Source organism: Tamandua tetradactyla, chromosome 17 (assembly GCF_023851605.1).
Source record: "Tamandua tetradactyla isolate mTamTet1 chromosome 17, mTamTet1.pri, whole genome shotgun sequence".
NCBI classification, from domain to species: domain Eukaryota; kingdom Metazoa; phylum Chordata; class Mammalia; order Pilosa; family Myrmecophagidae; genus Tamandua; species Tamandua tetradactyla.
The window spans coordinates 5,492,289-5,506,424 of NC_135343.1; the positions used below are offsets into that span (position 1 = coordinate 5,492,289).

A 14,136-nucleotide genomic window follows, 5' to 3' on the forward strand; every position below is an offset into this window, starting at 1 on the left:
TTAATTTAAATTGCCAATCTGATCACATCCTGCCCAAAATCTTCCACTGGCTCCCCAGTGCTGATAGGACCTCAAACATGGCTTTGGAGGTATATCATTGTTTGGTTACTTCCTCCTCTCCTACCTCCCTCTTCCACCTACTCTCTATCCACTCTAGCCTTTACTGGCCTCTCAAACCAAGCTCTTCCATTTCCTTTGCTTGGAAGCTTTGTCACTCTTGTCACTTTCTTTGTTGATTTCCATTCATCTGCCAACTACAGCTTCCTCAGAGAACTTGTCCTTGACCTAAGTCATGTGCCCTAGAGTGATTTTTCAGAACTCCTGGGTATTTATCACCATTAGCACCATACATATATGCGATTATAAGACCCTAAATCATATCTTTCTCTTCCAGCAGGCTCCCAAGTGCAAGAGGACAGGGCCACACCGGTTTGGCCCACTACTATATTTCTAGTACCTCTCACGTGGACAGGGTCATGCCAACCTCTGTTAAATGGACACCCTTATCTTAATCATCTCAAGGCATTTTCCACGACCTCCTCTTCCTCCACCACAAGAGAGACCCATAACTTACAGACTGTGAGTGCAAGTAACGAGCACCCCTGATGACCCTGACCACACCAAGCTTCCCTGAGGTAGACGACAAGGGAGAAAAGATTGACAAGGACACCCAGCACGAAAAGCCTAATCCATTTTGTCCATGATTTGCAATAAATGGAATCTGCTTGTGAGCCACCACCAAGAGAATCATCATTCTCTTTTGAGGATGCTTTCTTGCATTTACACATGTATTCAACAAAATTACAAAATTTCTAAAGTTCAGACCCTGGGGACAGAGTCCAGGAGGAATATGGAGGTGTAACATTTACTCAACAAATACAACAGGGTGTCCCTGGGGAGGAGCCCTGGGCTGGTGTCTGGAGGAGGGGATTTGCTTAGGATACAAGGGGAGGGTGATTTTGGAGAATGGCTGATTAGAGTCAGACAGGGAATAGCTGGAAAAATCTCCCAGGCAAAATTAGGAACACTGACACCATCCTCCAGACGCTCCCCAAACACCACCTGCTGCTACTAGCACCTTAGACTAAGAAGCGGGGAGAGGGAGAGAGGGGCTCGATCTGACACTGTGGTCACCCCAGGACCACGGCTTCCTCCAAGTCTATATACTTCCTCCCACCTGGAACAAACACCTCATGGGCTGCAGGAAGAATAGATTATAAAGGGCTCAACTGTTTTAGAATAAAGTCACTGTCTCTGCTACCATGTGGCATACAAATCTAGAAACTAACCTTGTATATGTATATAAATCAACTCTCCTGTTGAGCCATGTCTTTCCTTTCGTTCCCTACCTACCCCAGCTGGTTCTGGCTCAAGGTAGGATGTGGCCATGGGAGCAGCAGGGACACAGGTCACTGGGAGTCAGTACAGGGGGAAGGCAGGAGCTGGTCAAGAGGGTATGAGGCTATGACCGGCTCTCCTTTGAAAAAAATCAAGCATCAAACTATTGATTGACTCATTCAGCTGTATTTTTGTTGAATTATACTTTACCTAAATTATACCCTTGAGGTGGTGAATTACTCAAGTCCTTATTTAAACTCCAACCTTTCTTTGAAAGGAAAGGTCAAACAACAGATTGCTTCCATGTCCTCAGAAGAGCCAAGGAAGAATAAGAAAAGGCAGGAATTTTCTAAACATCAACACCAAAATGGGTTTTGATATATTCTCATGTTATCATTTTGCAGACATAAACACTACTATCAATCGGCTTAAAAATGGAATATCTGGACCCAGAACATGAAAGCATGTTGAAAGATGAAAACAAAGAGGGTTATATCAGTATCTGACACATCTGTTGTTTAATCTGAAGCAAACCTCCAGAATAGAGATGATATAGATATGAAATACAATCTGTATTTTATTTAACATACACTGAAATGCCAGAAATGAAGCAACCTGCTTTGTCAACTGTTTTCTATGTAAATCTCTTTCAGAAAATAAATCATTATTAATTTGACAAATCAAATTTCAATTAATTAATCTGGTCAATTTGAGAATTAGTTTCATTTCATGAACTAGGACTTTGCAGGAAAAAAAACAAAGCTGCCTTTGAAAACAGCTTGGTTGTTAATGTATAAACCAAATAATTACATTACTTTAACTCAATAGCAGTTCAAGAAAAGAGTATAGGATGTCCAAAAGTTAGAAACAAACTAAAATTGTGTTTGTTTCTTTTTTTTTTCTTTACAGGGAATCGCCACACCATCTGGTCTAATCTGTCTTGGTGTTTTGCCCAGTGTAATATCAGCTTTCTGAGAATTGTAAATTATTAGGTTACTACCCTGAAAAATATATGAGCGGAGAAAAAACATGAGTTGAAGAAGACATCCTGACTGTGAGCCTGAATTCTCAAGAAAACACGGATCCTGCAGAAGAGCTCAACCTAACTCAATCTGGGTATGAAACCGGTTCAGGGACAGAATCCAGAGCAGAGATGACAGTAATGAAAAGGATGGGTGACCAAAGAGTAATAGGGAAAGTAATAATATGCAAAACAATATAGAAATACATTTTCAGACACTGAGCATTACCTCTTTGCCAGTTTGCTTCTGATTCTAATTAAGTTTAGGAGAAAAATAACAAGGCCGCCTCTTCCTGACTCGGAAAGTACAGACCATCAAAGGATGCTTCTAAATAGTAGGGTGATAAATGGGGGCATCCACACGCGGAGACAACCATATTTTTCATCTCATTTCTGTTCTTCAGTCTTCCAACTGATGACTTTAACACAGCATCACCCCAGCGTGGGCAAAGACACTGGATCTGCTATAGCTCAGTGGTGGTCTCTTAGGTTTCTAAAAAGTGTTTTGTAAAGGGCCATTTAGGCAACTTATGATTACCCCAGGAAAGGGAAAACACAAGACAACAATTTTGGGTTCATTTTTATAACACAGCTACAAGCTTCAGTTGTATTTGGAATACATGCCCAACAAGTTGAATTAAAAAAAATATCCTTACCCGAATTATTTCTTCAACACAGCTGTTGCTTTCTCCAGATCTACTCTCCTGAAAGCAAAAGAAAAAAAAATTAGTCTGACAGGATAGTTTTATGGTCACAAGAAGAGCGAGAGGTGATGGAGTTTGGGATGGCAGGAATGCCTAAACTGCCACTTGCTGATACGCTCCTTTCCTTGATGGACGGACGGGACTTTGTAGCTGGGGGAGGCCAATTTTCAGGGTACTGTGGTGGCTCCCATCTTGGCTACTGATCCCCCCTTCCCCACAGCTGCAGTGCTGCAGACAGCCCAGGCACCCCCACGCCTAAGATGCTCGGCTCGGACCCTTCCAATCACTCCCTCTCTGGGAGGGGCAGGTCCCTAGAGTGCTGAGGCCAGCCACAGGCATGAGCTTCCACCTGGGCTCCATCAGTGTGTGGCAACCGTGGCCTCTGCCGCAAAAATGGATCCAGCTTCACAGTCCAGCTCACCCACAAAATATACTCACACAGAGAACAAGAGTTCCTCAAGCATAAGTAAAAACCTGGTCATTCCATAGTCCTCAAAGGCTAGAGGACATCACTGGTTTTATGGGGAGAAAAATGAAAGCTCAAAAGGAGAAATCCCCTTGAAAAGTTCATCTGGTGTGGGGGAGGCATCACAGTCCAGAGTCCCTTGCTCTGTCACCCACTCTTTGTGGGCCAGGGAGAGGTTAAGGAGCTACTGGGAGTGGTAGCAATGGGTCCCAGCCAACCTTGGGTGGCACTGGACTGTCCAGAGATGTCATTTGGTTATATAGCCCAGGACACAGGAGATGTTTCTGTGGGGGGCACAAAAGCAGCATTTCCAGGGACAGGGCTTATCTGCGATCTCAGGAAGGTAACTCTTCTTGGCCCTGTAATTCAAGGATGTGGACCACAACTCAGGGTGACATCCTAGAGTAAGGCTTTCCTGCACCATCTCCTCTCCAAGCCCACATCCTTTCCTCATTGCGGCTCTGCCTCCACCAGGGGTACTGTCTGCACATTTTCCAGTCTTCCTCGCTCATTGTGAGTCATCCTTCAGGTGGCAGCTCAACCACAGCTTGCTTAGAGCAGCCTTCTCTGGCCTTTCCTCCTCTCCCACAGCACCTTCACTTCTTTTCCCTAGGACTAATCATAACTGCAGTTGGATAACTAACTCTTCTATAATATCTCCTCCCTCTACTACACACGTTTCACGGATTCAGGGGCTCTGTACTGAAGATGCTGAGTACTGAGTGGCCACAATAAATATCTAAGTGACAGTGTATGAGGAATCAAGTGAATCCTGCAGTTCTCAGGAATGCATAGCCTATGAGAATCAGCTCTAGAACTTTTAAATACTACCACGACTGTACCAAAGACCCTATCTTCCCAGCTTCCATCTCCCCCCAGTTTATGCCACCCCACTCCCTTCTCCTGGTGGTGGAGAGTTACGACTGAAATATTCTATCCTCCGCTGCCCTGAAATCTGTGAGGCATGAAAAAGTCTCAACCATGACTGAGACCTTCTCCTACCCAGAAACAGGGGGTGTATCCCAGCCTCCCTTGGCAAGGGAGGCGATGTGACCAGCCTTTGGCCACATAACAGCAGAACCAGGGCCAGAACACAAGGCTCCTGATTCTTAGTCCTGAACATTTTCCATTTCATAAGATTTCCCCAATTCCAAAGGCTGTGCCTGAGAAACAGTCACCGCAGTAACACATCTAAGCATATCTGTTTCATTACCAGAGTTTCTACATGATTTATATAATTTGGGAACTTTTAAGTGAAATTATTTCCTTATGGATTATTTAGTAAATTACAATTAAGATGGGAATATTATCTTTGTATAAATCACTCCATTCTAGTCTTACCATTAAAACATCAATAACAATACATGTAAGGTACAGTGACTGATACCAATAGCGCTTGAGCAAAACATTCAAGCTTATCCTTTTAAGTCAAGAAAAACAGTGATAAATACCATGGCGGGATCAGCAGACCCAAATGCTTTCATAAATATTTCATTACCTCTTTCCCATACTCATCCTTGCTTCTCTTTACCCAAAGCTTCTCCAGTTTGGCAATACAGCTCACAAGCCCCCACTCCCATTCCCCAGGACAACTTTGGAATCTTCACCATTCTGAAACTCCAATCAAACTGGGTCAGGGAATGCTTTTGGAACTCACCAGAAACCTGTTCCCTTTACAGGGCAGCCTGAGGCAACCACTGCAGAGGCTGCATGGTGAAGTCTGGGTCAGGCCAGGCTCTGACGGTCTTCTGGAGCGATCTCCTCCAGTATTCAGTGGTGGGAAGGATCTCAATTGGAAAACCCATCTTCAAACCCACAACCATTTATTTTCCCTACTTCCAAATCCCAACCTTTTTCCAATGTGTAACATGCGGGCAGAGCAAATGCTAAATTCTAAAAGTACTTTCTATTTTCCACCTTAAAAAATGAGGAAAAGAGAACTTAACCTCATGATCTCATGGTGGCATTACCCAGGTACAACCAAATGCTAAAAAGCCTCTTGATATTAAACTTTGAGGTTTGACTTCTTAAAGTTAAGTTCCCCCAAATGTCTTAAAGCTAAGTTCCTTCAAATTCAAAATGAATTTGAAGTGATTTATATAATACAGGCTTCTCTTATGACTATCTTTCCCCTGTAATCCTAAAAATTTCCATCTCCCCACTGAGGTAACAGGATGCAAGGAGGGAGAATTGTAGGATCAACACCCTGTTAAATACTTCCCTTGTCACTGGAGAGGCAGATGTAGGATTATGACATTGAGTTGTCTTGACGGCAGCTTCAATCATGAGCCCTGGTGGTCTAAACAGAAACCAGGCCAGTTCTATTGGGAAGATTTCCCTCTTGTTGAGTTGAGGATGAGCCAGAGGTGAGGCAAGGACCAAGGACTTTGACCAACTAGCTCAGCAACTCCTGGCCTACAAGTACAGCATGGATAGATTCTGGCAGAAGAGAATCTTGGGTCTGCTCTGAGACATTTCTGACTACTGGAGACTTGGTGGGTAGCACATTGGTTTGAATCTCCAGAACCCTGTTTGGATTGGAGTGGATCTATGGGGCACAGTACTGAAGAAGGTTTGAGTTGGAAGAAACCTTGGGAGTCATTTAGGCCAACTCAAAGACTTTAATGGATAGAGAAACCACGGCCCAGAGAGGAGAGGCTTTATCCAAAGTCATTCTGGGAGGAAGACATGGCCAGGTCAGAAGCCACACATTTCTCAACACTAGCTCTGTGAAGTTTCTACTGTCTCATGCTATCTCTCTGTGCTTTTCTCCTAATTCAACTGTTAGAACCGGCTCAGGTTACGTGACCTCAAGCCTAAAGCAGGGAAATAAAATAATTCAGATGGTATTTGGGTACATTTTCTTCATCCTGCCCATACCACAAATTATCGGACACTAAATCACTGTCTTTCACTCACTTAACTTCTACCATCAAATGCACAGAATGCAGAGGAAGAGACGGGTGTGGAAATGGAAAGAACAGGTCCAAATTATCATCACTTCTGGAACATTCAACCAGGAAGAGAAAAGCACTTGTGATAGAATCCCACATTATTTTTTCCACATGCACAGAAAGGGTACTGTAGGATGAGATGGGAGTGGGTAGGCTGCAGGGGGTGGGGCTGGAGGCTTTTTCACTTTCTGAGGTCTCTTTCAAATCTGCCTTCAGCTCGAGTTGTTTCCTTTGATTATATTTACACTCTTTTATACTTCCAATGTTTATGAACAATTAAAACATGCACGTGATTTACGCTCCAAATTTGTGTTTATATTTTTCACAATAAAGTTATTGCTTTTCTGAGAAAGGTACCCACTGAGAAGAAGGGCTGCACAATGTAAATTTTAATTACTAGGTATCTTTTGAGGGTTTGTAGCTGCTATCTCATGCTGAGTTGCTGAGCTGTTGCTCCGTATTTACTCTGGCTTTGATGAACCCACCTCATTTTCTTATCATTATATTTTGAAATCTGTCATAACAGTCTCACCTCAATGAATCTCCAACTAAACTTCAATTAAAAGCTAGCAACCCCAGCTAATTCTACTCCTCTTGCGCCTGCCTAGCACTTTTTCCTTTTTTGCATTAACTGTTTTTCTCAAATCCTACCACTTAAGTACACACAGCACACATTCCACCAGGCTCGTGTAAGGAACTATGCTGTGGGTAAGGACAGCTCAAGAAATAGCCAGGAGCATCCTCTCACCAGAGCAGACGTCCCTAATTACCATGCTAAGCACAGCGCAGGAGAAGAAGCAAAGCTTAGGGAAAAGACTCCATCAAATCAGCGGAAAATGGCATCACATTGCAGAGCAGACGGAGCTGCATACATTCCATTTCTCGAAACCGGTTTAACTCCCTACCAAACACATTTAAGGTGGAACTTTTATCCAACATAATACTATTTTAAAGTCACAAAGCCTATGTTTGCAAACACCCAAAGGGCTCTCAAGCACTGAGAAACTGTTTTCACATGGACAACTCGTCAGTAATTCTACAGAAGTATTTAAAATAAATCTTACTGTTCTTGATTTACAGAAAAATCGAGAGATTAATAAAATGGTTGAATGTAAATGAAACAGCCAAATCTCAATTACTCTTCTGTGCAGCAGCAATAAACAATTAAAAACACAAAAAAGAATCCCATTCACCATAGACCTTAGGAAGAAATGTTTAAGACCTGTATGAACGACACTCAGAATTTTACTGAAAGATACAAAACATACCTGAAAGGGACTGGGCTAGCCTTCTCAAATACCTTCCAACTCTAATACTGCAAAATACAAAGTCAATGGGCGGGCCACAGAGGCTCAGCAGGCAAGGACTCTTGCCTGCCATGCCCGAGGACCCGGGTTCGATTCCCGATGCCTGCCCATGTAAAAAAATAAAATAAAATAAAATAAAATAAAATAAATAGCTTTAAAAAAAAATACAAAGTCAAATAAGCACATGGAGAGAAGCAGACCACGGACAGCAGTGGCTTTTTAATACAATGTATTAACAAACCCTATGCAGAAAAGCACAAACTGAGAAAATCTGTCTTTATAGAGGATGTCATATTTCTTATTTTTATGTTTGATGACTGGTAGAGTACTTGGTATCATAATATATTATTTATCCGAGGACTGCTGAATGAATACATAAATAAGTGGGCAACGCACCAAAAAAACACACAACAAAACAAAGCTCACAAAGACTATTTTAAAAATTAAAATCCGAGACTGTAAGTCATAAGGCTGGTCATCTGTATCAATAAGAGAGATCCTTGCTTTATCCAAACAAACATCACCAGACTTTCTTTACAGATAACATCTTAGAATATCAAAATGTATGTACTTCATTAAAATTAAACTTCTACCCATCAGTACAGAAACCATAAGCAAGCCATGTCTCTCCTCTCCTCCCTACACAGTACCTGAAAATCAGGGGCCAAGTATTAATTAGCCTTCCGTCAAGAGGCAACATGGTTAGAGAGTTCAGACTCAACTTTATACCAGATCCTTAGACACGGAAAGGTCTTTCTACCATGATGACTATTTATGTAATGAAAATTCGTGATCTCAATTGGATCTGGTATTATAAGAGTATCTGTTTTCAGGAAGTGAAGCAATCTGTCAGTGTGCTGGCCTTGTCAAAACCTACCAATGAGATGTCAAAACCACAGACATGAGAACCAGAGCCAGGGACTTTATGTTCCAATCACTAACTGAAGTTGAGGCGTGTCCACTGGTCATGTCTCAGGGACACCCAGGCCTGCGTGCTGTGGCCGTCTTCCTGATGTTCTGTCGGCGCTGGGCAAGAAACCCATGCGCCAGCGGCCACGTGCTGCCCACTCTTCTGCCCAGACCACAAGGCTTCCAGCCCAATGATCTTCACGGAAGTTGCTCAGGCATTACTGTGACCAAAGGCCCCCGCCATGTGGGCTCAGCGGGAGTGACGATGCCACAATTCTCTAGCCCTCACCTTGCAGGCAGACTTCACTGGGACATCTACAACAGAGTGTCTCCTTCCTGGCGCTTTCCTGAGTCTCCCTCCCCTCCCATTCATTCCTGATATGCTGCTCTTACAGGGCAGAAGGCTGGTAGGGTGTCCTCTATATAACACCCTAAATGATGGAGGGGAAAGGAGAGGAAAAAGACATTTGCTTGTCATTTATAGTGAGGAACATGGTTTTCTTTCCTCTTTTCTGATTCATGAAACTTGGGACACAAGGCTTCTGAGATGGGGAGAATATGGTAGTATGGTTAAAGAAATTAACCAATTAAAGATGCTTACGACTGCTCTAATTGACTTCCCAGAATAGGGTAGACAATCAATTTTCTTTTAGCCATGAGTAGAAATTACTACTATAAATGGTAAAAGAGGTGCTATATATTTGATAATATTCTATTTGGTACGTTTTGCTAATTTTACTTAAGCATCTTGCTAAAATAAATAAAAAGCAGGTTCACAAATAACCCTTCACATGCCAGGTTCTTCACGGATCTTCCACCTCCATTACCATCTGACACTCCCAACTGTAACTCAGATCTGGCTAACCTCCATGACAGGACTTGTTCCGTGGCTCCAACATCGACTCCTTCTACCTATGCTCTCAGAGGAGAAAGTCTATAAACACGGGCAAAAATAAATAAATCCAGCTGAAATCAGCTGGGGGAGCAGGTAGCCCTGGAAAACACGGGTAAGTGGTACATATTTTTGTTGACTGGTGAGGTTTTTTGTTTTGCAACGGTAGGCACCAGGAATCGAACCTGGGTCTCCAGCACAACAGGCGATAACTCTGCCTGCTGAGCCACTGTGGCCGCCCTGGTGAGGATTTTTTTAAGACTCAAAATTTTATATGCTTAAAATAATTTTATCTACAAGGTTATATCTAAGAGTATATTTCCTTTAAAATTTGTGACCCTTTATAGGATTTTCATGCTTCCCTCTGCCAGTGTGGCTTTATCATTAGTCTTGGGAAGGGTACTGGAGGAGGGCTGCCATCGTGGGAATGGATCTTATCTTATTCTTTTCAGTCCCATAAAATCCCCACACCCTCACCGACAACATGTTTCCCAGGGAAAGACAGGAAGCACGTTGTGCCTGTGGAACTTGTGGTCTCTGGGGCTGAAGTTGGGTATTAGGTCATACATTTGCCCGCTCCCCTACTACAGAGGGCCTTGGGATGCCCCCTGGCAGTACCTTTTGACCACTGACTTTCCAGGTAAAACATCACCAAGTAAAGTTACTCTCCAGTGACCTTTATTTGGCAGCTCAGGAAGAGAAGAGACACGTCACTCCCGGTGTCCCTTCCCAAGGGAGGGCAGAACTGTCTTCCATCGCTATTCCCCAGACAAAATGGGGCAGCCCCAAGGCCTCCGCGCAGGGCCCAGGAAGAAGAGAATCTCTTTGGATCTTTATACCCTCAAAACAAAAATAAAACAAAAACAAACAAACTATGGGATTGTAAGCAAAGGGAAAAAGGTTTTACAAAACAAAAAAACTGACAAAAAATATCACATTTTAAATATGCTGAAATTATTATGGCTAGATTCTATTTGGACAGGATGGATACATTCCCTCTAGGTGCTTATTACACGCCAGGTGTTAAGATACGTCAAAGACAGGGAAGAGTTGGGAAGAATGCCACGTGCATAGGTCACTTTTTGGTTTCACAAACTTCAGTTTCTTTGGTTTCACTCAAGGAATTGTTATGGTATGCAGTTGAGCATAAAGCAAACTTCTGTGTCAAAATATCCTTTTTTCAATGATATTGCCTTTATTTTCAAACTTCAACTTCTGTTTTAGTACAAAGGAAGAGATGTTTATTGTGTCCAAAATTTAAATTTTCTGAAGCACACTATCTAACTTGACTGTCTGGTCAGCTTATTTAAATAGTTTATTTAAACTAATCACATGGAGCCTAGAATAGGAAATGAGATCTTATTATTCTGTATAGCTTAATGTAATACCCTGATACATTACAGAGTATTTTGGTCAGAAAATTTTAAAAGTATCTGCAAAGTCCCTTAAGGGACTGGAGAAAAAAATGTGGAAATATTGAACTTCCCCACCTTGGAAATTCCTGATATTCTCTAAAGCACTATGACTCCCAATTTAATAAGCCAGACTTGCCCTTATGAAACTTATTTCTGTAATGGTGAAGCTAAGCCTACTTATAATTATACTTAAGAGTCACCCCAGAGGAGCTCTTTTGTTGCTCAGATGTGGTCTCTCTTTCTCTAAGCCCAACTCTGCAAATAAACTCAGCACCCTCCCTACATGACTTCCAGACTGTAAATTTCCTGGCAACATGGGATATGATTTCCAGGGATGAGACTGGCACTGGCTTCATGGAATTGGGAATTCCTCCTTGACCAAAAGGGGAAAATAAATGAAACAAAATAAAGTTTCAGTGGCTAAGAGATTTCAAATAGAATCAAGAGGTCATTCTGTAGGTTATTCTTATGCTTCAGCCAGATACTGCGAACTGCCACAGTATGCCAAGCCCCAACCAAGAGTATTTCCAAAAACCCTAAGAAATACGCTGGGTTCTATATAAGACTTTATAAAAGTTTTACTTAAGTTAATTTTTTCAGAAACCTAAGACCTCCGGACTTCCTATGCCAGATAAAACCTGAAATCCAGAGGTATCAGTCTCTCCAAAAGCATTAATCAGTTTCATTCCTCTACTCTTTTCAGCATGAAGAAGTTAGAATGGTCATTGCCTAGATATCCCCAAGATTGAGAGAATGACCAAATGAGAGGGAGGAATTGTAATAGAGAAATCAGGACTTAACAGATGATTATGACCATTGACTCATTATACAGGTATTTCTTTTAGGTTCTAGTATATTAGAACAGCCAGAAGAAACACCGGAAATTGCTGAATTTTAACCCAGTAGCCTTGATTTATGATAATGATTGTATAACTGTGTAGCTATTATCTTGTGACTATGATTGTAAAAATCTTGTGACTAAAAGACATGCATGGAAAAAAAAGACCTCCCTCTATCTAATGGAGCAAATCGTAACCGTGTTTCTTGAGAAAAATTGAGAAGGCTTAAAATCTAATTAAAACACACCAATGATTACATCAAAGTAATTTAACGAAAAATTATCATTTCATGATAAATATCAACTAGAACAGCCCAACTAAGCCAAGATGGGACTGAACATTTTTCAATGTTATTTTATATCTAACACCATAGCTCAAAGCCCTAAAGGAAAATAAAAAAATAAAAAATACAGCACTCAGTCATCTAACAATCTTCTTCTCCAACATAATACTAAAGAATAAGGTGCAGTTTGATTTTGGACTCGATTTCTAGCAGTAGGAAAGAGATGATCTTTAGAAACTACTTCCTTTTGGCTAAAGAGAAAGGACACCCAGAAACTCAGCAGTATTAAAGGATCCAATGATACAGACTGTTTATTGCAACATGAACCAAAGGGGAAACCTGAAAATTCTGCAAAGTAGTCTGAAGAGTAAGAATAAGAAAAGGCGGGTCACGACTTAGGTAGCTGGTATAATGTGAAATGGTACAAAATCAATAGATGATGGGGAGGAAACAACCCAGCCTCTAGCTTGTTTTCACCTTCCCACCAAGAATCACCTTCAAAGTCTAAGGGGTAGAATGAATGTAGGTAAGAGGGACTCAACCCCCAATTAGGAGGCTTTACTAACTATTCACGTGTCAGCCCCAGAAAAGCTGCACCTACAGAGCTACACAGAGATATCAGGAAAAAGCAAATGCTCTTGCACCCTCTAAGGCAGATCCCCAAACTACAGACTCCCCTTTGCTGCCAGGTCCACACCAGAGGCTTTTGCAATCCCAGTTGTGCCGTTTGTTCCATGTGTTTCCCCAGGGAATGGTACCTAACCTCATCTCTCCCATTTGTAAAAGAGGGAAAATAGTAATGACTAGGTGCAAGCAACACATATAAAGCATTTATCAGGGTGCCCCCATGGTAGCCCATCAGTAAATATGAACAAATATTTTATTTTAAAACTAAGTGGAGAGCATTCTGATACTTAAAAAGATAGAAATAAACTACTAGAAGACAACTTGAGTTCATAAAGACCAGAGGGCATTATCTCTACCACCTTCCACAGCTCTTAAATATAACGTATCTGGATTTCTGCAAGGTATCTGTCAAGCTCTTGTAGGTAAGATAGAAATGTCTGAACTGGTTGTTATTAATACAGTTAGGCGGACTGGCCACTACTTGAATAACCACATCTAAAGAGTTTTATTCAACACATATTTATGAGCATTAACTTTGTACTCTACATGTTCTAGGTGCCAGAGATCTGTAACTGAATTAAACAAAGAATTCCTGCGCTCATGAAGTTTAGATTCTTAAGAGGGGAAACAATAAAATAATAAATAAAATTTATATAGCACCCTAGATGCTGAAATGTTATGGGTGTTGGAAGTGAGGGGGTGGGGACAGGGTTTGTAATGTATTAATTTGATAAACACACTATCTTATCAACCAAGAGAGTTTAAGACCTGGGTTGGATTCACCACCCTCCCTACTTATAAACCCAGAGTAATTTTTCCTTCCCTGTGAGAGTCTCATTACTCTTAGTAATAACTGTGTGTTTTATGTTTATGTTTGTTGCTGAGCTGTAAATTCCATTATTCCAGCAAAGGATGGCAAGGTTGATAAAGGACCTCAGCAAGGAGGAACAACGAAGAAAAGTGGAGATATTTGCCAGGGGATGGAGAAGAGGCAAATTGGCAAAACTGGAGGCCTAGGGTGTTAAAAGGGTATGGCTGTAGAAGATTTAAACATATCCTGGCTCATTCCAGGCTTGGGAGCTTGACCCCACAAGGGAAAGTATAGGGATCATTTCAGCTTCCTGAAAGTTCTTTTACACAAACAGAACCATCCAAATAGATGAAGGTATGATTATGTGATCAATCAGAAGTTAAATGACCATCTGAGTAGACATTAGTTATGAACTCACACCTCTAAGGTATGAGAGTCCTTCTCATTTTAAGGCTATGTTTCTGGTTATTTTCATCCAATTTCTGATTAATAAAATGTTGACTAGTAAATTTCCATATTTTTTGGTTTAGTGTAGCACTGTAGGTCTGCATGCAACACTTCCAAAGAAAA

General features: G+C 41.5%; 1 protein-coding gene across 3 annotated transcripts in view; it reads right to left on the reverse strand.

Moving 5' to 3' along the window:
* Positions 1-14,136, reverse strand: part of AFF3 (ALF transcription elongation factor 3) — a 586,201-nt gene that overhangs the window by 281,606 nt on the left and 290,459 nt on the right. For all 3 annotated transcript variants that reach the window (XM_077133878.1, XM_077133880.1, XM_077133879.1), the window contains one exon: positions 3,016-3,063. In XM_077133878.1, the coding sequence (XP_076989993.1) occupies positions 3,016-3,063 (48 nt within the window). The remainder of the gene's footprint in view (positions 1-3,015; positions 3,064-14,136) is intronic.